Below are 27,349 nucleotides of genomic sequence, written 5' to 3' on the forward strand. Positions count from 1 at the left end.
TATGACCTAACAATCAATGGCAAAAGTCAACCAGATAGTTCTTAGGGTTACTCTATCAATATACATTACTAATTCAGTTTTCCTAATAAATGATTACAAGAAAAAAGATAGGTGGAAATAAAAAAGTACATCCCTAAGCTATACAAAGCCCATCCAGAGCAACTTGGCACTTTACCTTTCATTTTCTCAATATATGATTCTTAAATTAAGTAGCCATATGTAGTCTTCTCTCAAAGCACCTCATCTTAACAAATCTATAATTCGAAGCTAAAACTAGTCTAATGTTGTGGAAATTGGAACAAAACAAAGGTATTCAGATCAGTTAAGAAAATATAAAGCTCCTTTCTCCTTTTAAAGTAACCAACGGAGTCAATAAAAGCCAAGTTGAAATTCAGATTTCATAGAAAGTTAACTGAGAGGAGAGAGGAGTGCATATAGTTCATGATCGTGACTTGTATCCAAATGTGTACATCTTGTTCTGGACCTTTCTGATCCCACTCTGAAAACCTGAGTGTTTGTTGTCTATGGCATCTAAGACACAGGAGGGGGGTGGCTAAAGCATGTTATACTGGAGCAATGGCACAATATACATCATAGCCTTCAAAGATGATGTTGCTCTAAACATGAAGAGACTGGGAGAGGACTCTATATATTGCTGAAGAAAAAATTATAAAACAGCTATAACACAAGCCCATTTTGTTAAAAACACCAACATAGTATATATTGTGTGGGTTTGTGCTCTGACATGTTAATGGTGCTTAAATAAAGCTATTTACACTTTGCAACAAAACTTTATGATCCTGTGTCTTTTTTGGAAACAAAACTTTGAAAAAAATCTCAAATCAATTTGAGCAAATGAATTAATGATTGTTAACATATACTTTATTGCATCTAGAGTTTATTTTGGTGTATGAGATTCAGCTTTATTTTCCTTCTAGAGACAGAGGCCACTTGTTCCCAAAGCAATGAGTATATTCTTTCCTCATGACTTGAAGTGACACTCTTATCACAAACTAATCTTCTCCATAAACCTAAGTTTCTCTGGATCCTCCATTATATTCCATTGATCTAGGTATCTATTTCTGCAGGTTTAAACTGCATGATTTAAGATGTAATAGCTTTAGTGTATTTTGATGAAGTCCTTCATTTGTTAGTTCTAATGTCACATTTACTTTACTAGCTACATTTATTTAAAAATAATTTTTAAGTCTTCAAATAAAAGTAACACACACTTACGGATTTTTTAAAAACCAAACTTTTTTAGAAAAGGTTTTATAATTCTCAATTCCCCTGTTCAGTTCTCCACAGGGTTCCCTTTTGTAATGCCTGATTTTTCTGATTCTTAGGCATTCATGGGCTCATATAACTATTTCTTGATTTGTCAGCTAGAGACATTTTTCAGTGATTTCCTACTACAATAGATGAAAACTTAGGTTCCTTTCCGTATCAGCCCTCTAACCTATTTTCCCTTACACAACACAGCAATGGTCCATTTTTGTCATGTTAGCCAGCATAATCTTTAAAAACATAAATCAGATCATACCATTCCCTTACTTAAAACATGCCAATGGTTTCTATAGTCACATCAGTATTCTTGTCCTTGGAATATCCCCCAATTCTCAGTTTTGATGAAGTTCAATTTATCTATTTTTCCTTTTGTTGTTTGTGATCCTGGTTAAAATCCATTGTCAAATCCAAGGTCATGAAGATTAATCCCTGTTTTCTTTTAAGAGTTTTATAGGTTTAGCTTTTACATTTAAGTCTTTCATCATTTTCAATTAATTTTTGTATATGGTATGAAGCAAAGGTTCAACTTCATTTTTTTACATGTGGCTATTTAGTTGTCCCAGCACAATTTGTTGAAAGGACTGTAATTTCCTTACTGAATGATCTCGGCACCTTTGCCGAAAATCAGCTGGCCATAGACACAGGTTTTCTCTGAACTCTCATTTCTATTCCATTGTTCTTTATGGTCTGTTCTTATGCCAGTACCACACTATCTTGATTACTATTACTTTGTACTTGGTTTTGAAATCAGACAAGTGTAAAGCCTTCTTATTTTATTTCTTTTCCCCCAAGACTGTTTTGGCTATCATGGGTCCCTTGGAATTCCATTATGAATTTTGGAAACAGCTTGTCAACTTCTACAAAGCCAGCTGGGATTACAGTAGGGATTACACTGAATCTGTAGTTCACTTTGGGGATTGCTGCCACCTTTGCAATACTGAGCCTTCTGATTCAAGAACACAGGATGTTTTTCCATTTATTTAAATCTTATTTAATTTCTTTCAAAATTATTTTATAGTTTCTGCTATGAATTTTATACTTCCTTTGTTAAATTTATTCCTATTTTAATCTTTTCAATGTTACTACAAATGGAATTGTTTTCTTAATTTCATTTCTGGATTGTTGACTTCAAGAGTTTACAGATACAACTGATTTTTGTATACTTTGTTATCCTGCAACCCTGCTGAATGTGTTTATTAGTTCTAATAGTTTTTCAGTGATTCTGAAGGATTTTCTATATATTAAATTAAATCGCTTGCAGATACAAATGTATACAGTATACTGTCTAATTTCTACAGATTTGTGAGCTCCCCACATTTCTTTCTGTTACTGATTTCTAATTTCATTCCATTGTAGCCAAAGAACATAACCTGTATTTCTTTTAATCCTTTTATAAAAAAACTATTGAGGTTTGTTTCATAATCTAGCATATGGTTAATATGGAGAATGTTTCATGTGCCCTTAGGAGAATGTATATTCTGCTGTTGTTGGGTGAAGAGTTCATCATTAGAAATAAAAGTCACAAAATTTATATTTTTATGTACTCTTCTACAGCAAATATCAAAGAGAATGATTCATCAAGGAAGAGAGTCAATGGAGCCAGACACAGGATGCAAGAAATGAATTTTTAGGAGTGAAGAGAAGCCTCAGGAAGATGGTGAAGAGAACAGAGTGTCTAGAAAGGACTTCTCCAGAAAAATAATCTATGTTTTTGAGCATATGGAAAATTTTAGCAATAAGCATGTGGCAGGAATTGAAAATATTTACAAATACTTAAAAAAATTTTGGGAAAAAAACCGGGCAAATGAAAAATAAGGCAAATTACCAGGACAAATTAAGCTTCTGTAAGGAGGCAGTAATAAACCACTTTGTATGGGAGTGAATACTTCCACAGTCAAAATTAAAGCTTTTCAATTGATTACCAACAACGGATTCATAAGTATTTTTAAGGTTATGAGGAAAGACATAGGAAAGGATGTGGGAATAGTATGGAAAAGTTAAGTCTTCATTTACAAAGATAGATAGATACATAATGGCTTTTTTTCCCAACAGATCAATAGATAATGCCTAAAATTAATAAATCAAGAAACAGCGCAAGCTCTTATTTGAAGTAATGCAATGGAAAAGATTTGAAATATTTTGAATGGTTATAAGATTAGAGGTTGGGAAGACTGTGGCAAGGACAGCTTTTTTCTTTCCTTTTTTTAAACTAAAGTGTAGTCAGTTTACAGTGTTGTGTTAATTTCTGGTGTACAGCACAGTGATTCAGTTATGTATTTATATATTCGTTTTCATATTCTTTTTCATTATAGGTTATTATAAGATATTGAATATAGTTCCATGTAGGACAGCTATTCTTGATTCTAAGTTTGAAAATTATATTAATTGCATAAAATTGAAAATAATTTAAAAGAGAGGATTTTTTAAAAAAGTCTTCATATCGCCAGGTAAATAACTCAATGCTAAGTGGTAATGTCCTGAAAATATTACCTCCTTTCACTGGCAATCCAAAATGACTGACTTGCTTTTCTAATTTATCTTCTAAACCTTAAATTAAAACCTACCTTCCGAACATCAGAACTTTTGGGTTCTGTTGTCCATGTGATGACCCGAGATACTGCCAGGCGAGTTTCACTGGAATTTACAAAATCTCCTGGATCCATCTGTTTGGCCAGAGTTTCTATGTATTTGAGGATAGCAACCTTCACCTGCAGAGGCAAACACACAACAACAGAGGATAATCAGCTGGTCACTGAGGGGCAAGGAGAACACTTTAGAAATAATTAGGTGATTTTTTTTTGACAAATACAAAATGGAAAAGCATCAACAAGAAAAGAGAAATTATATAAACACCTACCTACTGGAGGTACAAGTATATGATAATGTAGATTTTTTTCACATATGGCAGAACTTTTAAGTTCCATTCCCTGGGTTTGAACAATGGCTGAAAACTCTCTTGGTAAGATTAGACACTTCACCTTGAGTCTGCCTTCAGAGCTTACAACTGACTTTTGTCTCGATTTTCCTGGGAACCAGCCTTTGTAAACTGAGTATAATATGGCTCTTGGTGAAATGCACCAATGTATTTTGGAAGTAAGGTATTATTGTAAATCAAGTGGGTAATCAAGGTGGGCAGTACAGGTTTCTGGCAAATACACATTAAGACTCACATGATGAGATCAGGTTCCTTAAAAGGTCCATCAACTGCCAGAACTACCTCTCAAAAGAAATGCAACAAAAAAGTTTTACCCAAGTACCAGTGGAGAAGAGACAATACTTATTTGTATAAAAGAGTTATATGAATAGATGTGTGGTAGACTGCAGGCTTCAAAACCAGCAGGAGGTGGGGCAAAGCACACATGCTTCTCTCTTAGACGCAGCCTTCTTTATCCTTAGAGTGAGCCGCTGTTAAGTTATCTCACCTTCCGCAGGTGTGTTGTGGCAAAAAAAAAGAAAAAAAAACACAGAAAAAACCAGAACCACTGTTTTTAAAGTCACATCTTTTTACATTCTAGGGTTTCTAAATAATGGTTCTCTAAGACTTTACCAGTGTACTTTAGAGATAGCACCTGGTATAGTGTATAATCCTTGGCTACAGCAGATGCTAAATACATATTAAATGTTGATTTGCTGACTTACAAAAAGGAAAGTTTAATTATATGATTAAACAGCAACTTTGAAAAAACACTGTAAAAGGTGAAAGTAATCAGGTCCTCTATGCTCTTTCCTCCCTTGTTATTGATCTTAAGATGTCATTCTTTTCACTCAGTCCAAATAAGGTCTCTGGGAAGTACTATGTCAAATTAATATACAGGAAGTAAGTTCTGATTCTTGCACATCTTCCCCTTTCTGCTTGCAGCTTTTTTAAGCTGCTTTTTTTTAAATGCTTTTTAAAAAAAAAAAGCATTTTTAAGATGCTTTTTAAGATAGAAAGCATCAATTTACATTCTTCATTTCACAATAAATGAATTTTAAGAAGTAACTATAAGTTTAAGAGATGCATTGGGAAAAAACAGGAGTTACCCTATCAGCCATCTTAAGTGAAATGTACAGGGAAGAGGGAAAGAGACATGGTTAATTCTGGAGTAACAAGTGCAACTAAATGGCAGCATGTGCCATTTTGGATTTCTGAAGCCACACCACTTTCTATCAGTGTAGTATCAGAGCTGAAAGGTGACTACAGAAAATCAAAGAATGAACATTAATGTATTTTGTTTTCAATTTGCTACCATCAATAATTGAATAGGTTTATCTGCACTGTATGAGATTCAGTTAGTGTAGTGTTTTGGCAATGTAAACAGGCATGAAAGGCTTAAAAGGGTTTCACAGAACAGATGCATTTACTATACCATATATAGTTTACTATACTATAAGGCAAAATAACCATAATACACATATAATCATTTGAAAATTTACATTTTGGTAGGATATTCCATAAGGTTAATACATAGTATGTACTTTTAATAACATAAACATGCAGTCCTCTTAAGAGAGGAAAAATACAGTTCCTAAGGTGTGTATAACTCTACAGCATGTTTGTGAAACCCAGAAAAAGAAGTCAATAAAATTACATTTACTTTTTAAAACACTACTTACTCAAATAAAATCACTCTGTATTGCCAACCCCCCATTCTATTGCTTCCTTTCTGACATTTAGCCACATGATACTCTGTGAGAGATGTAAAATTTTATCTGAAAGACCCAGCACCTTTTCAAGAAAGAATTTTTAAAGATCTCATACTTAAGTTACTTGTGTTTTTTATAACTTGTTAAGTTTTTAATTCTTAATCCTGTCAACCATCTGAAATTTACTTTTATTTTCAGCATTAAGGTATTACTTCTTGCTATCCTAAAACATCAATTTACGAGCTGAAGAGTGGTTTTCCCCTACAGCTTTACATGTGTGTACACAGCATGTTATACAATATGTGTATATATAATATAAAGCATAATATATAGTATAAAAGCCACATATATATATATATGGCTTTTAGAGAAACAGTCTGATTCCAGTCTCCAGCATAACCGTTTCCAATAGGGAAGTTAGTTTTAATTGTCTGCTTCCCACGGTCTTTCTCTTCAGGCCCTCTCAGCAACTTTAGTCTCTCCTTTAACTCACCTGTCACCCTTATTTCTTTTTTTTTTTCTTTCTTTTTAATTTTTTATTTTTGTCACTCTTATTTCTCAAGCTAATGGTTCAGATCTTCATTTCCATTGGTTCACGAAAAATCTTTATATACACAGCACACTATATACACAGGTTTTCCACAGCACTTGAATACCTACCACCAGTACACAAATCATAACCTTATCAAAGTTTACAGTTTATCATGCATTATAAATAATAATGATAAAAAATTATGTTTTATGTTCCTAGAAATGCCTAGCACAATGGCTTAGACAAAGAATAAGTGCAAAAAAAATTTATCAGTAATATCAAGTAAATTATTCTCCTTCTGCAGGTTATTTTTAAAAATTAAAACAGATGGAACCCCTGTCACAAACAGCTCTGAGAAAATAACATTATGTTGAGTATAAATCAACCCCGATAAGAAACACAATTGTGATTTTAAGGCAAAATCATATTCAGAAACTTAAAGGAAAATCAATCCTAGGCAATAATGCTTGTGGAAATATATTTCATGCAGAAAAGAGCAGAATAATTCAAGGCCTGCCAATGCACATATGCTTGTTATTTCCCTGACTTTAATCTCATTTAAGAAAACTCACTAAGAAACATCTTTAGTAAAGAATTCGGGGGCACATCTTTTATATTAAGTTATTTTTTAATGTTAAATTTAATAATTATTTTTAATTAAAAATTGGAATCTACCTAGTTTTTATAAAAATTAACTCAAAAATGTGTGCTAGTAACAAATGAAAAGCTAACCCTGAATTTTAGGCACATATCAGAAATATCACATTGCAAAAAGAAAAAAAAAGTTACTGTTTTAGTTAAGGAGAACTGGAGAATCACACTGAGATTAAACTTAAAAATTTTTGTTTACTAAATACACAGGCAAAACTGACATTTTGCCCCAAATAGCTATCTAAACCCCTAAACTTAAAAAAAAAAGTATTGGGAAATTACAAACATAAAATTAGGTAAGACTGTATAGAGTAAGCCTGCACAACAGCTTAGGGTTAGATGGCCATACTGGCATTGCCTTCTAAATGTATATCCCCAGTAAGCTTCTCCAAAAGACAGTCCAGCATTGAATAACATTTGAAACCAAATCTGTGCATGCTTAACAGGCTTCCAAAGGTTAGTAGTTGAATATATAGATGCGTACAAACATTATCTGAAACACTGCAGAGTTTGTAAAGAGAGTTAAGAAAAGAAATAATGCAGATTAAAACAAAACCAAAAAACCTTGGAGCTCCAAAAAGAGTGAAGCTGGTCCCGAAGTGCTGGCTTGACTGTCTGAAAGTTTATAAAAACAAAATCCACTGATTGAAGAGCTTCTCATGTTAACAGAAATATAAATATCAACATAATTTTATAAATAAAACACTTCAATTCCTTACAAAGTCTTCGAAAGACCTCAAATTTTACCTTCAAACTTGGTGTTTGGGTCTGATCAACTGTAAATCTCATTAGAATATTGAACTGAAGATCATTTGGAAAAGATTCTCTGAAATAAGAACACAGCAAAATAAAACAAAAACTAAGTCAGCAATTAAGCATTTAGCAAACCTAACAATAGATTATGCTTAATAACGTCAAAACATAACGTCATTCAAGAAGCATGCATGAAGTAGGATCTGTATGTGGTATAGTCTATGTGGTAAAGTATACAATGCAAGCTATTCCCAGGAGAATCTGAACGTTTATACCCTGCAGGGCGTTAAAAAGTGACGCTATAGCAAATAATGGTCTATCTTGTCTCAGCTATAGATTTAATCAGAAATGTATTCAGTAAAAACTTCAACATTATCAGAGATGTTTCCATACCTAATATGTGAATTCTAGACTCACCTCAACTTAGTAAATGGATATTTGAAATAAGTCACTTCAACAATCTACACAAGAAAGTAGAAATATTATCATTGGTTCAAAATCTTCTGAAAAAAGAATGCATAATAAAACATTCTTTTCAAAGTTAGAAAATACTTTTACATTTACATTAGATTGAATAAAACCTTCAACTCTACTTTTTGAACACATTTTAGTTACAAAAATACCACCTTGAATTACTCAACCAATGTCAAAAAATTTTTATAGATGAAATGCAGTGTTTGAACTAAGGACCAACACTGCATTAAACAGACCATGTGAATGGGCATCATTAGCATTCAAATGGAGCTCATGCAGTCTGTATGGTTTGAAAGAGCTCAGAAATCTGAACTTTTAACACAAAAACTAAATATTCTTGATTACTGTTGGGTAAACTTGAAATACATGAAGAAAATCTTACCTGGTAACATCAAGGGCTTTCTGAACTTTTGCCTGAACAGACCCAAGCAAATCAGCACCCATTTTTTTTAGCAGTTGTGTCAACAGTACAAACAACCAATCCTGAAGATCATCTTTGTGGACTTGTATGAAGTCCACCAGAGTCTCCAAAAACATGCTGAACACCTACAGTGGATAAATGGGGAAGGGAAGAGAAAAAGGAGGAAATATTGACCTCTATGATCAATTCAAAACTGAAGTAGAAAGGAATACAGGAATCAGAGGCACAGCGATTGGCAGCCAAGCGGAAAAACAATCTCTCTTGCTTTTCATTGGACTCTGTGATACAAGAGTACATTTGAACTGTTATCCAACTTCTGCTGAAGTTCGACAATTAGCTATTCCATGCAGCATCACTTGGTAAAGAAACTTTGGCCATAATGGCTGGCACACCTAAGCCTGTCAATGATGCCACAGCTTAAAATGAAATCCATTTTATCTGAAATTTAGGGCAAGAAACTACCTGTAGTCTCATCAGCCCTCAGCTCTTTGGAAGAGCGGCAGTGAATTAATCAGAGGATGACTATACTGACATCTACCTTAAAGCATAAGATTATTCTAACATAATAGGCTGATTGGAGACATCTTAGTTCTTAAGATATCAGTGATGATAAATTTTTTTTGGCATAAGATATGTCATTTATTAAAACTGCCCCAAAAGTAATTTTAAATGACTTAGGATAACTGTAACTGTGCCTAAAATAAATAAAATCAGGACACACATCTACATGTACATTTTAATGATTCCTAAAAATTCCTGGATGGCATGTTATTAGTCTCTATTTCCACTGATGGGTTTTATACTTGTTTTCAATATTCATTTACTGGCTTAAAACTTTCTATAAGATGCAAAAAGAAAATTTAAGGGAAGGGAAGCTAATATTCTTAAGTAATTATATCACTAAAAATACTTATGAAAAGAGACATACATTAAGGTTATATCTCCACAAGAAAAGTCAGTATCATACTGGAAAACTTATTTCTAGGTAAAGAGGAAAAAACTTAAAAGACAATGTTAGCCATGTTGTATTATGAGACACTATAATCACCATGGATTATAAAAAGTACAGTTAAAAAAAGTTAATAACCTCAAGGTAACTATGCTAATTGGAAAATTAAGAATTTTGTTTTCAATGTGTATTTTATTTCTTGAATTTCCCTTATATAGTTATACATGAACCGTTTTTCCTCCTATGTTAGAAACAAAGGATTCTTCTCTATCACAATTATAACTAAACTTTTTAACATTTGAATCTGAGTAAGAAAAAAAAAATACACCTTAACTATTTGTTTAAGATGCTCTCTATTTGTAAAAGCAGAAAGTATGAATACTTTAAATTTTCTAGTACCTTCTGATCCTCAGGCAGTACCTACTTCAACACTGTCCTTATTCACAGTACAGATTCATTAACTCGGGTCCCAATCCCCTGCAACCACACCCAAAGAACCTGGCTTCTCTGAGATTCAAAACTTGGCCCAAGGCTTCACATTAAATGATCTCTGGCTCTCTCCTTAGGTGGGAACACTGCTGAGGAACTTCACTAGACCTACCCTGTAACAAATGCATGTATCTAATCTAGTACTCAGTCTTACTGGTACCTGGCAAATCTGTCCAGTGATGTCCTGGAGTCAGTCAGTACCAGCCTAGAAAGTCGACTGTCAAATATTCAGGAATCTTGTGAGCTGGTTGGTGGCTTGAAATCAGCTTCATGGGAATATTTACACCACAGAAATTACAGCAAACATTACCAATAGGGACTTCTTGCTCTTCTCTCAAACCTGGTTTACCAGTATAACACTCTTGAATTCTTTGGTTCACTTTCACTCTTATCGTTTCAACTCTTGTCTATTTTTCCTAAAAATTCCAACTTTCTGCTTTCAGTATACCAAAACCCATTTTGAAAAGACAGACATTAGAATGCCTCAGTCAACTCTCCCATTTTATCAGGAAATTGAGAACCAGAAAACTAAGTGACTTGCCCAAGGTTTCCACAGCTGATCAATGGCTGTGTCAGGACTTAATTCTAACTCACCTGGTTTTCAATTGTGTTCCATCCACTCTATTATTAGATAAAGTACCTCAATCTACTTCACTGTCATACAAAATAAAATTCTCCATTGACTTTTCTCCCACTTTGATTTTCTCTATAGCTATCCTTCTAATAACCATTTCTCTAAGGAAAAGCCAATTTTATTTCCTTTTGAGACTAATCTTTCTGTATCCCTGCTTTCTGAAGTACGATCTCCTCTATCTTTACTCTTTTATTCTCAACCTAAATCCTTTCTTTTTTTTTAACAGATGCAGAAGACACTGTTTAAAGAATTTCTCCTTTGATTTCTATCCTATTAGGCCCACCAACTATCTTCTAATCATGAAATGTAGCAGAATTTTCATTAGCTTAGTATGCTTGGCCATTCTGTAGCTTGACACTGACTTCCTCTTATTATCTCCCTTCCTTCCTTCATTCTTGTTGCCAGGCATTTTCCGCCAGGCATTTTCCTTTTGCATCCTAAATGTGAGGAGATCCAAGAGCCAGTCTTCATCCTGACTCTTTTTTCATCGGAGAAGGAATCCCTTGACATAGCCTCTCTGATCTAGCCTACTAGGCCCTACAACCTCTACAACAGCTCTCATTTTTGGCCTTTATCAAATCTGTCCCATACAGTCTCATTGTGGCACCAGGCCTTTCTGACCTCAAGTCTGGATTTCTGCAATAGGCCAGAGAGTAAATATTCTAGACTTCGCAGGCCATGTGGTGTCTGTGGCAAGTACTCAACCCTGTCATTGTGGCACAGCCATGGACGGTATGCAAACAAGTGAGCACAGCTGTGTTCCAATAGAACTTTATTTACAAAACAGGCGCCAGGCCAACTCATTCCTCTTTCTCACCATCAGATTGTAATTACAGTCTTTTGATAGAAACAAAATCCCTTAATGTCACTTTACTGTCTACAGAATCATGTCATAAATGCTTAGACAAGGCTCTAACTCTCTGAACTGATCTTGGACTCTGTCCCTCACACACCTCACATCCACTCCTGATTTCCTACCACACTTCCTCCTCCCCCTACTTACACATAGTGCATGACTCCCTACAAAGCTTCCCACTCCAGTCTCACCCAGAAAGCTTCGTGGATCTCTTCAGATAACAGTCACTGATCATCACTTGGAACTAGTGGTGGGAAGTAGGACTAGCTTTGGTGCTATTTCACTTTTTCTGTATTTATATTATCTTCGCATCTGGAACATAATAACATTTGAGAATAGAAACTATATTTCTAGTCTTACATCTCTAATTAGAACCAAGCCTAAAGTTATCAGAGGCTGAGGACGAATAAAAAGTCATTCAATTGAAGTGCAGGAAGAGTTCCTCAAGAGTAAGGATTTTCCCCTAAGCAAGTAAAACCCTGTAGCTGGTATCCAACTCGTTTTCTTAATGCAAGGGAAGATATGTAAGACCTTCCTTACATTCCAGCCAACATTTTCTTTTTCTTTCATATAAATTTTCTGACACCTCCTACTTCTTTGGACTCAGGCTAGTCATTCTTGGTAGGTACTTTCTTCTCTTGCTGACATAATCCAAAGTTTATGTTTCTGTCAAGATCTGAACTGTTATTCTCCTAAGTAGATATTTCTTTTAATTAGATATAATGTGAGTACAGCTGAATAAGAATGTAGGCATGTTATTTACAGTACTCCACATACAGAATTATACTATTTTTTCCAAAATACTTATATCCTGTCAATGGTACTTACTAAATGATAAATACGTACATTTATATGTGTGTGTGTGTGTGTGTGTGTATATATATATATATATATATGTATATATATATATTCAAAATATATATTGGAAATTTCTCGTAACATTTCTTACTTGATTGCTGTATGGCAAAGAGTTCACTGTCAGATTTTGATATTCTCTCATTTCCTTGTCTATGATTAAAGAAGAAAGAGGAAAGTGGATATACTAATATAATACTAGGGCTAAAAATTTGACTTCAAAAGAGAAAGTTGCTCTTAACGGCTCCTTAAACTGCTCTATTTGCTTTCATGGAATGATATTAATAGAATATTACAAACTGCATGTGGGGAGGCTGGAACTCAATTAAAAAAAATAATCGTGAAACTTGGGAATTATTTTTTTTAATAAATTCAATGAAACCAACCTTCAATGGAATCAACTTATAATCTCACATATCCCACAACAGTAGTTTATTGGAAAAAAATTCTATTATTTGAACTATTACAATTGAGGCAGCCTTCTCTAAACCTCACTTGTATCTTAGGTGTGCCAGTCATCAAATACAGAACAGAAGAACATAATCAAATTAGATTAATTAGTAGATTAAAAAGCACATCTCCAAACAGAATGACAGTTTGCATAACTGCAAATAGCATTTCGTGGATTGCAAAGGGTCCAACACTGCATGAACTCTTCGGGAGAGAAAATAGAGAAAAAGGGTTAATTTCACAGTCATGCAGTAAAGTTAGGTTTCCAACAAATATTGAACCAACTTACTCTCTATTGAGAGTTCCAACACAGGGGACAGCATGCAAAAGGAAAAAAAGAAAAAAAAAGAAAAACACACAAATTAGTCGCCATCAATGCCAAGTTCCTGTATGGAAGAAAAACACTTAGAAAATAAAAGTGACACATATTTTTCAAAGTTTTATGGTAAACTCAAAACAGTTTTTAAAAACAAGAGTTAAATGAACAGTATGGGAGAAAAGTATGTGATTTTCCTGTGTTTTTCTCTCACCTCCTTGCCAAGGAAATCTAAAAACAAAAATTCCCTTATTTTCCGGACCCCATTATCCTTGAGGCTCAACTTCTAAAAAGAATCTAAGACTAAGAGATACCTGTCAAAACTTCTAAACAGGGCCAACATTTGCTCCCAAAACACAGTATCTAGAATTTTTATCTTATCTCTCTTTTTTTTCCTCTTCAGAAGCAATGCATTTACAAGTTAAATTATTTCTGTGAAGGCTTGGAACAGTTACTATTGTTTGGAGGTAAAAAGGAACCATGCCACAACTTTTAATTTTCCCCACATAAGGTGTATGTTTTGGTCTCCTGATCCTGAGCTGCCTAGAACATCAGGAGACCAGCCATGACTTTATAAGCAGGGCACTCAGCTGTGCCCCGCTTTAGTAGCCGCAGACGAAATTCAGGACTTCAAGAGGTAGGACTACACAGACCATAAAATGTCAATTCAAAGCCTGCACTTCAGTGAAGGTGGCTCTTCTCAAGCAGTTCCTTCAAAGTCAAATGTCAGAACCACAGGGGCTTTTGGCATCTGACACTCCTTACATTTGAGGGGAAAAAGTGGGTCTAGAGTAGTCACGATAAAAATCTGCCCTGAATTCCTTAATTTTTCAAACTATTTAGTTTCTAAAAACTTACATAGTGCTTGGTGTGTTATAAGAGTTTTACAAATATTAACTTATTTAATCATCTCCCAATCTTATTACTTTTATTTTACAGAAGTGATGGAGGCAGAATGCGAGCAATCCAGCTCCACTATCCGTACCTGTTATCACTATGTTGTGCTGAATCTCTTAGAAAAATACTAAGAGGCTTTAAATTATACATTTGCAGCTTTGTAGACTAAATTACTATCAAACATAAACTGTGACTGATCACTGGTATCTTAAGCAAAAAAAAAAAAGTTTACTTATCAAGTTACAGATAATCAAATAATTTCAGCTTATAAACTGTATTTACCAACCACATTCCTGCTGTCCCAGGAAAAAAATCCAGCATCTACTTTAACTGTATTCAGAAAGAGCTCTTTTCCAGACCTTCCTTTCTGGAATGTTTGCACTGGATACCAGAGCTAGCCTGATATTTTAGTTGGACTCAGATGCATACTCTAAAATAGATAAGAGAAACATTCTGGGGGCTGGAGGTGATTCTAGATGAAAGGAGATGCAGCCGCTGCTCCAACCTGGTTCTCTAAGTACCCTGTTTCTGCTGGGACACCAGGTAGTCTCAATCATGTCTAGGAGAAGTGAGAATAACTTTCAGTTATCATGGAAGCCAGCTACTATCCAGAAGCTGTTAACATAGAGACTGAAATGTGGACTTCAACATAAAAGTACATGGGAAAATCCACCCAACCTAGCTCATGGTATGAGGTGCCTCCATGATGAGGACAAGGCCTCAGACAGTTTCTGTCCTGTGAGCTTTCAGGATAGTTGAGGTTACAGATAAGAGATTTCAATTCAGAGTGTTTGAGGAAGAAAGAGAAGTGTCCCTGAGAGTCTATTTGAAGGCTGTGAGGAAAAGCACATGGCACGTCTGAAGAAGTCAACATACTTTTCAGGCTGGGTTGAGAGTGAGAAAGGAATGACAAGCAAAGATGATAGGCTTCGCCCGGATATTTTTTTGAGGGTAATGAGTAGTCACTGAAGGGTTTTAAGGTAGTAGAGAAGATTTACCTTTTATTTATTTATTTTCCTTTAGAATTATTTTATTAGATTGTAAGTGTACAACTGCTTCTTAACTCTACACACAAAGTTTTTTAAAGGAATAATGTTACGTCTTATTGAACCATAATCCTTGCTAATTGCTTTTCAAAACTTTGAGAAAACCCTTTAAAAAAGGTTTTACATGTCACCCAAAACTTACACATTTAACATTATCAAAAGAAGAATGCCTTCTTACAGAGATCTCTAAAAAGAAACAATTAAGAGCCTAGAGAAGATTTACCTTTTAGAAAGATTACTCAAGGATGCAGTGCAGAGGAGAATTTAAGGACAGGGGGTGCAGCAGACTAAAGACAACTGTCCCCTGAATTACTAGTGAGAATGGAAAGCTGTTAAGAACGTTGAATCAATTAGGACTGAGTAAGTTTCTAGAATGATGCCCAGATTCCTCACTTGAGCAATGAGGGGATGGTGCTTTCAACAAATGAGATAGTGCAATGTAGGAGGAAGAGCAGTTTTGAGGCTGAAGATAACCAAAAAGACTAAGAAAGTGCAGGAAATATGGGCTGGAAGTACCACTTGAGAGCCATTAGGATAAAGTGGGTAATTTATGATTCAGATAAGGTACCAAGAGGAGAAAGATGGCCCAGGGCAACGCACTAACCAACACCAACATCACTAAAACAAGCAGAGAGATAAGTGTCTGAAAGTTAAAGTAGAAGAACTGGTGTGAGGGTGATGGAGCAGGCGCAACAGAAAAGCCCCTCCTCCTCCTCTCCCACACCACAGTCCTTAAATGACAGAAAAGATGCACTGAGAAAACTCACAACAAAGTTGAAAAATGAAAAGGGATCTCAAACAGCAAACTGAAATTTTGAGAAATTTCTGGAAGACCAAGCAGATGAGACCATATTAGCAAAAACCAGAGTATGTTTTTATGCCTCAAGGTGAACCCTCCTTTCATTCTCAAAGAAGAAAAAGTAGAAAGAATGGGTTTATGTGCAGTTAAGTTTGCTGGTCTGGAGTTTCTGCTTGATGCCTTTTACTTTCTTGGTAAGCTAAGAGGCCAGGACATATGCTTTGGGCATGAGATGGGTGGGGAGGTGAAGAAGGCTAGAGTTTGAGGAGATACTACTTGACACAGTCTCCATGAAGGACAGAAGAGAAAAACAAGAGGAAGAGGCAAGGCATACTGAGCATTTAGACAAAAACTACGGATCAGAATTGGAGAATGGCAGGAATATTCAGGAATAACAGGGCTGATTTCACCCAGCAGCGACCAGTACATTGTTTCCCTTCAAAAGTCCTAACCTTCAACCAGTGGCAAGAGCATGAGCATGAGCAAGTGTTCTTGAATACATGTTTTTATTTCAGCATCAATGACCAGAGTCAATCATACAGAACAGGGGTCGCAAACTGTGGTCTGCGAGCTAAGAATGGTTTTTACATTTTAAAATGTTTAAAGAAAACAAAACAAAAGGCTTTTTAGTGACACATGAAAATTATATGAAAATTAAAATTTCAATATTCATAAATAAAGCTTTATTGCAACCCAGCCATGGTCATTTGTTTACATATTGTCTATGGATGCCTTTGTGTTATAATGGCAGAATTGAGTAGTTGTCACAGAGACCATTATGGCCCACCAAGCCGCAAGTATTTACTAGCCTTTATAGGAAAAAAGAAAGAAAAGAAAAGGTCTACCCTTGATAGAGAACAAACTTGTATTTAGAAAGAAAAGAAAGTATCAAAAACAGCTGCTTGATCCTGAAGACCGGACTGTTAGTACTTAATAAAGATACATTAAAAAAGGGAGGGGAGATAGCTACTATTTTAACAGTATCAGGATAAAATGCAGAAACTCAAATCCAGCCCTGACATTTTTAACTTGGCATAGTATAGTGACATATTCATTTTATTCTTAATGAATTACCTTATTGGCAGAGCCTCTGATGAACAATCACCAAATAAGTCAAACAAACAAAAAAAATTAACAAAAATCTTCCCATTATGTTTATATTCACGGAACTAAAAAACCAAAAACCAAACCAGGCAAAGCCAAATGGATCAACTGTATGCTGTTACAAACCCCATGGAGAAAAACCAAAAAGCCACCTTCCTGAGAACTCTAGGTAGGACTTAGCTGGTTCTCCACATCTACTAAGGGGAGGTCAAACATTTGTACTCAGTTCAGTTCTTTCACCACTATCAAACTCAACTTTTCTATTTGATCTTCAAGAGACTTTTTTAAAAAAGTGTTTTTCTTTATTACTGTGTAAATCCTAGTATCCTACAAAATTGCATTATTGTCCCAATAAAAAATAAAAAACCGTGACTTCAAGAAATTATCCAGCTTCAGTCTTATACCTTCTAGTAGAGAAGAATCAGATCACTTATTGAAGATGTTTTAAAGCTCTAAAAAGTTGTATAGATTATTAGTTAAAATATCTTTTAATAAAATAGGCCCACCCAGATCATAAGTGTCTTGTCCTCTGACTCATACTGCCAACAAAAAATGTCAACAGCTAATCTGTTCAGGATTTACAGAAATTTTTGCAGTAAAGCAATTCCTACAGCTGTAGTTAGTGGTAGCAATATCAGTATAAAATGGTACAGTTATGTACATGCTCAGTTTGAAAGTTATAAAGTTAGTGTACTTTAATCTGTCTTTAATAGGATCTTGCATTGGTTAAAATAAATATACCTTCTCATAAAAAGATAACCTTTAAAAATTATTGTTTTAAAGTAAAAGCAATTTATAATCCTTAGCTAGATTTTAGTTTATATATAAAGTGGAATTTTAGTATCTTTAAGTAGTGTCACAAGTAATGAAAACAGAAAAAAATGAGGAGGAAATGACATGTGCAACAATAAAGTAAAGACAATTAAAAAAACAATAAAGTGAAATTAATTAATTTTTTTCTTATGATTTCCCTCTCACTTAGGTTAGAAATTCTCATGTAGACATCTGTGGTCCTAAAGGAAGATATTGAATAAAGTTTCACCATTGTCAATCACATTGCTGAAAACAGAATAAATGAATACATTTTACAACAGTACTATCCATCAAGGTAAATCACAATTTCCCAGTACACATGCAGATTATGCAAAGTACTTAAATATATTTCAATCAACATTAAACATTCAACAGTGTTCTGAAGATTTTTATGAACTATTTCAATATATGAAACGGTTCTTTTATATTAGTACCAAACTATGGTTGTGCTTTTGTGTTATTTAATGGCAATTCTTTTCTACAAAATTGCTCTTTTAAGATAAAAATATATTTACATCAATAGAGAAGAAAACTTAATAAAAAATAAGAAACTTTTTCCAACTTATCCCAATTATTTCCTCTACAAATAGTAAAATGTTTTTAGTGATACAAATACACTCACCCTGACTACCTATATGTGAGTGTGCTTGTTACATCCTTCAGTTTATGGTCTTAGACAATCTCTTTTTGAAAACATTTTAATGATTACCAGAGAGCAGTTTCTAAATTATGTATGATATCAAATACTTGATTTCAATTATGTTTTTAAAATCATTGCCATTTTCGGGGCAATAATAAAATAAAAGTGTCTTACGGTTTTTTGTTATTATTTTACTTCTTTTTTTGAGGGGGTAATATATGAATGACACCCTACAAAAATAACCTTAAATACTAAAACATACCTTGCCATGAGGATCAGCAAACATTCTTGTGAAAATTTCACATAATCTTTTCAGTTCAACTCGACTGTCAAAATAATAAAGTGGCTAATTAATATCTTGCTGTAGGAAGAAGTAATTTAAAAGTGATCTTACATATAATTGGGCTTCTTAAAAAAGGCTAAAAAATCAGCCCATAAAATTGAGAAATTTTTGGATTTTATCAGTCAGGGCTAAATATAAATTTACCAAATGCAACAACAATTCTGTTGTAACACACACTAGTTTAAAGGTTGAAAGTTATATAAAAAGAAATAACTTTATTTCATTACTGTAGCAAGACAAAGGAAACTATACAAATGACATTCCCAGTATATGAATCAATCTCTTAATTGCCATCTGAGGACTAAAATCTTTCTAAATTATGATTACTAATGTGCCATTTAAAATGATACACTGAATCTTATGTTATCCTAATCTAATGGGGCTGGGAACAACACTATGATCATCTATTGCAGTGATTCATGAAGTGTGATATGCCAACATTAAAATATATTAGGCAGTACATAAACACTTATTTTAAATTACTTAGTTCTAATTATTTCTCAAAATAAATACACAGCTAGTAAACCAAACCCTGATTTCACGTATCAAGTCAGGAAGTAGCCCTCTGTTATCCAGCATACTCGACCTTATGAATTATCTGAACCAGGTTCTTAAAGGGGTAGACTACAGAGGTTTAAAACATTACACAGATAAAGACAATAAAGATTTTAGAGAGGAAAAGCAAGCAAAAGCCATTAGGAAAGGAAGCCAAATCAAACTCAACTAAAAACCAATATAAACTTCTGTCCTTAGAGAAATTCACTCCAATTACATTTCATATTACACCAAGGCTCAAATATTACACCAAACACCAAAACTATATCTTCATTTTTGGGTGAGCATAAATATTCTTTCATCTCACTGAAAAACTTATCAGGAATGAATTTTAATAAATTTGTCAGTTTTAAATATGTATATTTTACTATTTATTTTTATTTTAAAAAATCAGTAACTTATTATATTTAACTTCTTTTTGTGAATAAAAAGTTTCATTCTAAAATGTTTCTTTCTTTAAATAGAACAAGTTAATTAAATTAAAAAAAATAATGATAGTATAGACGTTCCTAAAGGATTAAGGCTTGGGAAGATACTTTGATGCCACCTTCTGAATTCAGGACAAGTATGAAAGCATACCAGTACCTTTAAAGTGTTATGAAAACAAAGTCAAGTCAAAAAGTGCTAACCTGACAGGACAATTATTTTAAGAGAAAGTAACTCACCTTAGCGTTCTCTGATTTTTTAATAAGTTCTGCAGACCCAGGAGGCCTTCCTTCCTTTCCGACCAGTTGGAACTAGCACATCTGTTGAGGACTTCTGCCACATCTTCTGTCTGCCTCATATATGTAGGAATACTGCCATTCCGAGAGCTATAGGAGCGTTCTGAACAAGCACTGGATGCATCGCTGTTGGCATCATCGTCTGAATGCATCCCATACGACTCGTATCTTCTTCGAGCAGGTTTTTTCTGTTACACATAAAGACTCTCATCAAATGGTAGTTTAGATAATACACCAGTATTTCACAATTTCTACTGATCATGAAAGGACTGGTTTTTCTTTTAAAAATCAGTGCAAAGCATGCTGCTAATCACTGTAATAACAAAAAGTCAACATTTAGTTTTTCTTCAGAAAAAATGTTTTAGGAGTTAGTAGAAGATGGACTATTCTTTAACTATGGGGAGTGGGAGAAGGGGAGTAAGATAACTACATGGAAGTTTAGACATGTAAAGTGGGGAGTGCACAAAAACGGGGGGCATTTCCTTTCCTCCTTCCTTTTTGTGGAAAACCAAAAAGAACTACTAGAGTATAAATGAACAGAAACTGTACTAAAAATGTGAGTTGTTAAGAAGAAATTATTACCTTTTTAAAGGATAAGAATGGGTCAGAAAATGGACAATGGATCAGAAACACGTTCCCCCATGTAAAGTTTTCCTGTCTCTCCCTTCTTTCCACTATCCTTCTTTTACTTCCACTGTGACTTTTCTTGCTACTCTTTTTTCCCTTGTACCCAACCCTGATGTCTCCTAGAGAAGTGAGATACAGACAAAGAACGATGAGAACCTGTGGTGCTTACTATTATTTTGGGAGGCAAGCTCCTTGAGAGTCCTTCTGTGTTTTTCCCAATGTGTCTATACAGTCTATTTCAATCAATATGAGAAAGCATATTCAGATTCCTTTGATTTCTTTACATCTGAAGCTTATCATTTAATAACTGCAACTGCTAATTATACCTTGAATATTGAAAGTGAAATGAGAGAGAGTAAATTGCTTATTTGGGATTTTCTTGGAAGAACTGGAAATAAATCTTTATGCAATCTGATACCTGAATTTAGCCTGGTGAATGGTGAAGATAGTACTATGAAACATGTTAAGCACAATAATTTAAAACAGTTCCAGGTGACTAAATTCTCCAAAGTTTAAAATCTAAAAGAAAGATAACTTGAACTTAACTCAAACTTGAACTAGTTTTTTATAATGACATTTCCATCACTAATTTGATTTAGAGACATCGACATAATTTAGAATGGCAAATGTGATATTTCCTGTGTTGGGCTTCAGGATCAGTTCTGTTACAGACATCAGGGTGAATGACATCATCTCATTTGTACAAAGTAGTCAGGCTTAAAGGACAAGAACCCTCACGGGACACTCTATTTAAGCACTATCTCCCTCCTGATAATCGTATGTATTGAAAAAATGATGCATGTCTAAAGATTTTATTATTTCCACTTGATTTTTTTTATAGAAGACTATCATCTGTTAAACTGATGAAGCATAGAAAAAAAGTTACGGTATCATAAGATGTCAGAAAATAGCAATATCTATACCTTAGTCCGTATGTCTCCTAAGAGCTGAGAGCAGTAGATTTTTAAAGAGAAAAATTGAAAATAATGAAGAACATTTTGCTAAACAGCACAGTGAAGTAGGCATAAACAATGCCCATAATCAGCAACATTAAGCTTTAAAATATATAGATACAAAAGGACTGCTTATAAGCAGACTATATCTTTAATCTCGCCAACATTCTTTAGTCAAAAGGGAAATATCTAAGCCACAAAAATACTCTCATAATCAGTTTTCCCAAAGAAACTCAAGTCTTCTTCCCATTTGGATTGTTCTGTCATTTCCAAAGTTAATTTTATTTCTATGATTTTTCCCCTAGGTCTAATTAGGCTTAACAGTTGGTTAGTGTTCTCCTGATAGTTGTAACTGGAATATCTATGCCATGCAAATAATGAAAGTAGATATAATCAAATTATTGGGATTCAGCTTTTAGCCCTAGTAGCTCAATGTTCCTCATATAATTCAAATACAACATCTTAGGATTATAAGTAATAGTTCAAAAATAACCCATTCAATTAATAAAATTTATGTTATAGAATTTAATCAGTAAATCACCCATTTAAAAGAAACTAAAAAACATATGAGAAATACATTGATGAGGAACAGTAAATTTAAAACATATAGTTAATTTAATATCACCAAAACAAGATGTGATCAATATACCCCAAGTTCAAGAGAACAAAGTCCCTACTTAATTAATTTATATAAAAAATAATCAAATGGCTGAGGTAAAGAGAAAAATTCAGCACATACAGACTGTCAGACCAGAACTATACATGTGACTACATGTAACATAGTACAGCTATGACCAATGAATATTTTTAAAAACTTGTTTTTCAAATATATGGCAAATACTGTATTATATCAACACTGGTTAAGAGCTGATATGCAGTTTTAAAAGACATAATTTTTTTTAAAATTTCAAAACAAAGATGATGACTTCTATAAGATCTGGGTAAGAAACTGAGTAAATGCTTCTCAAATAGAGCATTAATATTGTAATCTGAAAGACGAAGAATCATATTGAATTGACTTGGGAAACTGGTAAAAGCCAATTATAATCATTGTTTCAAATACTTCCTTCATAATTTTAAGTAAGAAAAATAACAGTGGTATATGTATAGCATTCCTCTGACAAACTATCATGGATCTGTAGATCATGTTTTTAAACCTCACTGTTTTATTAATGCATAAGGCATAAAGGGCCAGAAAGATTTTTTAATTATAATTTGTTTTGAAGGTGTACTTTCTCTCAGCTCAGAAAATACGGGTAAGTAAAAGACTAAACACAATCCAATCCCAAACTAAAGCAACCCCTAAATACTCAATGTTAAGCTAGCCTTGAAACTACATGCTTATTGGGTACATATTTATATACTGTATACATATTTATATATTAATCTATCTGTCATTATTCTCAGTGTACTACAGTGCATAAAACACATCACCAGATTAACAATATCAATATTTATACTCATGATATCTCATCAATTATTATGGGCCTTGGCTTCAAATTCTGACCAATTAATAAAGATTGAGAATTATACTGTCCTGCTTTTTGCATTGCCCACATTTGATCTTCCTAGATTTAATCCACAGGAATTTTCCCACTTCCTTTCCCACTCTGGGGGACTGGCTCACTCATACACTAGCTCGATAACTGGAACATTTATAACGATAAGGAAATGGAGAAGAGTACCAAGGCATCTGCTACCGCCTCCTCCACATCAGAACCTGTGTTCAGGACTCGCATGGCACTGACAGAGGATGACAGCCGGCTTGACTGGCTGATCCCATACCCCGGACCTAACAGATCAGAAGAAAGAAAACAGCTTTGAGAGAGCTGTAAATGTAACTGTGTCAGGTTGGAAACTATAAGATCCTTAAGGGGAGGAAAAAAAAAAAAACCAATGGGGCAAAGCATTTTAAAAGCAATATTGTATTCTCTGGGTACATTTAGTTTCAGTCAAATAAAAGGGTAAAGGCAATTAAAATCACTGACAGTGTGTGGGAAATAAATTTAAAGAACAGCAGCAATGGTACATTTATGACCAGAAGATAGAAGAAAGCATGGCTGGCTAACTAAGGGCTTGCAAATCTATAGTCTTGTAATTAATCCAGCTCCATCAGTCAGGCAAATCTCACCCATATGGGTGAGCCACAGAGTAGCCCAGAACAAAGCTCAATCCTCATACCAGTAACGACTAGGGAGCTCAATGAAGCCACGCCAGGAATTTACGAGGGAAAAACCCTCCAGTTATTACCTCTTCTTCAAAATAGGGTGATTCCATTCACTAACTGTCATATCACTTGGTATCTGTTAAGCACCTACTATGTGCCCGGTATTCTGAGGTATGTAAAGACAAACCATAGATGGGTTTTCCCCTCAACTACTTTCTAGACCATCATTTACAATTAAAACACTTCATCCACCATTTTGGTTTTTTTTTTTAAACATATATACAAAGATGAAGTACATAACTGAGAACATAAAACAACTCTATATTTTAAAATGACATAACTTATGTTATACAAAGGAAAAATGTCCATCTGCCAGTGAGAAAGGTGTTCAAATAAGATTGCTGAAGGGAAAAAAGTTACTTGGGGAAAATTAAAAAAAAAACATAAATGATTTCTTCTCCAACAAATTAAACTTAAAGAAAACAAATCAATTTTAAAACATGATTACTCAACGGAAACCGAAAAGAAAAAAATCTGAGATGAATGCACAGATGATAGTGAAAATGTACTCATCCTTCACCTGAGGCCCCATACACATCGGGGGCGTAGAGGGCACCAGTAGATCTGGAATGGTGTCTGGAGGCTGGAATAACAGGACCATACAAACCTCATCTATTACTACAGAAACAAGGAATAGTGGCAGCACTACAGTCAGGCAAGGAGAGTTAGTTAACAATGGTAGTATTACTATTAATAGTTAAGGATCAGAATATTGCCAAATGGGGCAACTGAACATTAGCATTGCAACATCATCCTTGACACACAACAGATCTTACACCTATGGGGACAGACAAGTCCACACAAGACAGAAAAAAGCAAGTATTCAAATGGAAGGAAATGTCAAGAGCACAAGCATGAAACAAAAAAGAATGAACACTGTAGTTAAAAAAAAAAAACCACTATGGTAACTAGTAACCAATAATAATCCCATCTCCACTAGTCCTGAACCCAGTGAGGCAGTTATTAACTATTCAGTTTTATAAATGGGTAAACCAAAGCATAGAGAAAGGTTAATTAATTTGATCAAAGCCACCCCCACCCCTCAGTATCTGCACTCTTTCAAGGTCTTTGCTTGTAGCAGTACGCAAACCATCTTTACATTGTTCAAAAGATAACATACCTCATTTATGTTAACACAGTCATTTTCTATAATGGTTCATAGGATATACGTTCTGTATTCAGTAGGTTATTTAAATATCAAAGCACATCTGAACACCAAAAAAGAAATCTTAATAATTTAATCAAAACGGCCTTTTAGATCTTAGAATCCTGATTTTCTTAGCACCATAAAGTGAGCCTTTTTCTTACACACACAAACAAGTCAGGAAAAATTCATTTTATTGTATAATGAAATATATTACTCTTATTTTAAAAGTTACTTGCTTCAGATATATTCAAGAGAACAGTGAAAATACTTTTTATTACATGAATTACTCTTTCCTTTGCCACAGGACCTTGAGGAATAAGAAAATGATCAGAACGACTGATAGAGAAGGTTAAAGAGAGAATGGTGCATACAATGTTTAACCAGACCCTAAAAGTTGATTGGTATCGTTAATAAAGCATACTAATATATAGTTAGTTTCAATTTTACCCAAGAGAAATAATTTCTAAAATGATAAAGAAGAGTTGAACCAATATGGAAATGCTTTAACAGACGAAGAATTTTGAAAACCTTTTGAAATCAATAGTTATCTGTGGCTGAAGGGAACACTCAAGTGCTTGCCATAGTGTAAGCCTTTTTATTGAATCTTGGTTCCAGAAATAGATGGAAACTAAGAGTGCAAGATTCCAGAAGTTCAGCTTTGCTCAACTCTCATTTACTTCTGGTGCTTTAGGGCCCTCACGTTGGTCTTGTGCTACAACTGAATAGATGGCAAGCTATGGGATTCATCTGCTGAATGGCAACACTCAAATCTGAGGCGACAAAAGGATTCACCAAGTAAATAAAGACAACAGAATGCAGGCAAATGCAGCAGAAAAATGGGAATGAAAGGGACAACTTGATCTCTGAGAATGCTATCTTCATCCCTCTGTAATAAACAAGGATAATCTGCTACCTTTACTATGCAGTATCCATATGTAAATAAAAGGGCTATAAAATTCAATTCTTCTAAAACTGTATGATTAAAAAGTTTAACCACCTTTAACCCAAATAGGATGTTCCATTAGAATCAGGAAAACTGCCTCCTTTAATAATAACATTCAAACGATTTAAACTGGCAAATGGAGGCTTTGAGATAAATCTAGAAAATTAATGTCTAGATAAAATATCTCTTTAAAAATAAGCATATTAACAATATTTATTAAGTAATTAGAAGTTGTTTATAAATATCCTCTAATCTCTGACTATTGTACAGGTTTAAATGGTACAGAAACATACTTTTGCTTCTTCTTGATGTATCTCACATTTTCTACTAACTCTACATTAAACAAATGTAGGTTTATACCAGTAAAAATCAAAGATCCTTGCCACTAAAGTGTACACAACTAACTGTAGGTAAGCAAGAAGAGTTTAAGGGGAAGAGGTGGAGCAGCAGCGGTGGGCGGCAGTGATGATAACCACAATAACCACGTGCTCACTGTGTGCCAAGCACTGCTCTCAGGGGTTATTTCATGTATTGTGTCATTTACAGTGCCTTCAAATCAACGCTAAGAAGTACATGCTATTATCCTAGTTTTATAGATGAGGAAACCCAGCTACAGAGAACAGCTATAGAACAGCTACAGAGGTGGGGTATCAACAAGGCCATATGACCCTAGAACATATGCTCTTAAACTACCACACACCCACTCTGCTTCCTTCAACTCAAGGCGGCATGCTTATTTTGTACAGACGTAGGATTTATTTCATTTTTGAAACATATATGCATGAGGATGTACCATGTATGTGTGTGTGTGTGTGCGCGCATGCACACACGCATGCGTGGGCATACACATATCGACAGACACTGTACAGACTAAGTCTACTGTATGCTGTACATGAACTACATATATCTCTGGGAAAGACAGAAAGGGAAACTCTTTGGCACCTGGCTCTGGAACACAAACAAGAGTTGAGGATACCACTGTCTGTGTCCCTAGCTTAAATGGGTTTTCTAGGTCAGTATAGGATAGTCTAGTAGTGATATATTTGTGCCAAATGGCCCAGAGAACAAGAAATTAATCTCTAGAAACTATACTAACACGTCTATTGAAGGAAACAGTAATTCCAATAGACAATGAATAGAACTGTGTTCTACTTCAGTGTTACAAAGTCTGAAGAGCAACTTTCTAAGTATTATAGTAACCTATATGTTATGGAATTAAAAGAAAAAAATATGAAATGGC

General features: G+C 34.3%; 1 protein-coding gene across 9 annotated transcripts in view; it reads right to left on the bottom strand.

Moving 5' to 3' along the window:
- Window positions 1-27,349, bottom strand: part of CLASP2 (cytoplasmic linker associated protein 2) — a 153,420-nt gene that overhangs the window by 20,265 nt on the left and 105,806 nt on the right. For 5 of the 9 annotated variants that reach the window (XM_031686884.2, XM_072940956.1, XM_072940955.1 and 2 more), the window contains 7 exons: window positions 23,478-23,584; window positions 20,156-20,400; window positions 18,855-18,918; window positions 8,706-8,869; window positions 7,844-7,922; window positions 7,661-7,711; window positions 3,852-3,995 (listed from right to left, as the gene is read on the bottom strand). In XM_031686884.2, the coding sequence (XP_031542744.1) occupies window positions 3,852-3,995; window positions 7,661-7,711; window positions 7,844-7,922; window positions 8,706-8,869; window positions 18,855-18,918; window positions 20,156-20,400; window positions 23,478-23,584 (854 nt within the window). The remainder of the gene's footprint in view (window positions 1-3,851; window positions 3,996-7,660; window positions 7,712-7,843; window positions 7,923-8,705; window positions 8,870-18,854; window positions 18,919-20,155; window positions 20,401-23,477; window positions 23,585-27,349) is intronic. The other 4 variants (XM_031686892.2, XM_031686891.2, XM_072940961.1 and 1 more) reach the window with 1 other exon arrangement.

This window comes from Vicugna pacos, chromosome 17, assembly GCF_048564905.1.
Source record: "Vicugna pacos chromosome 17, VicPac4, whole genome shotgun sequence".
Lineage (NCBI taxonomy): Eukaryota > Metazoa > Chordata > Mammalia > Artiodactyla > Camelidae > Vicugna > Vicugna pacos.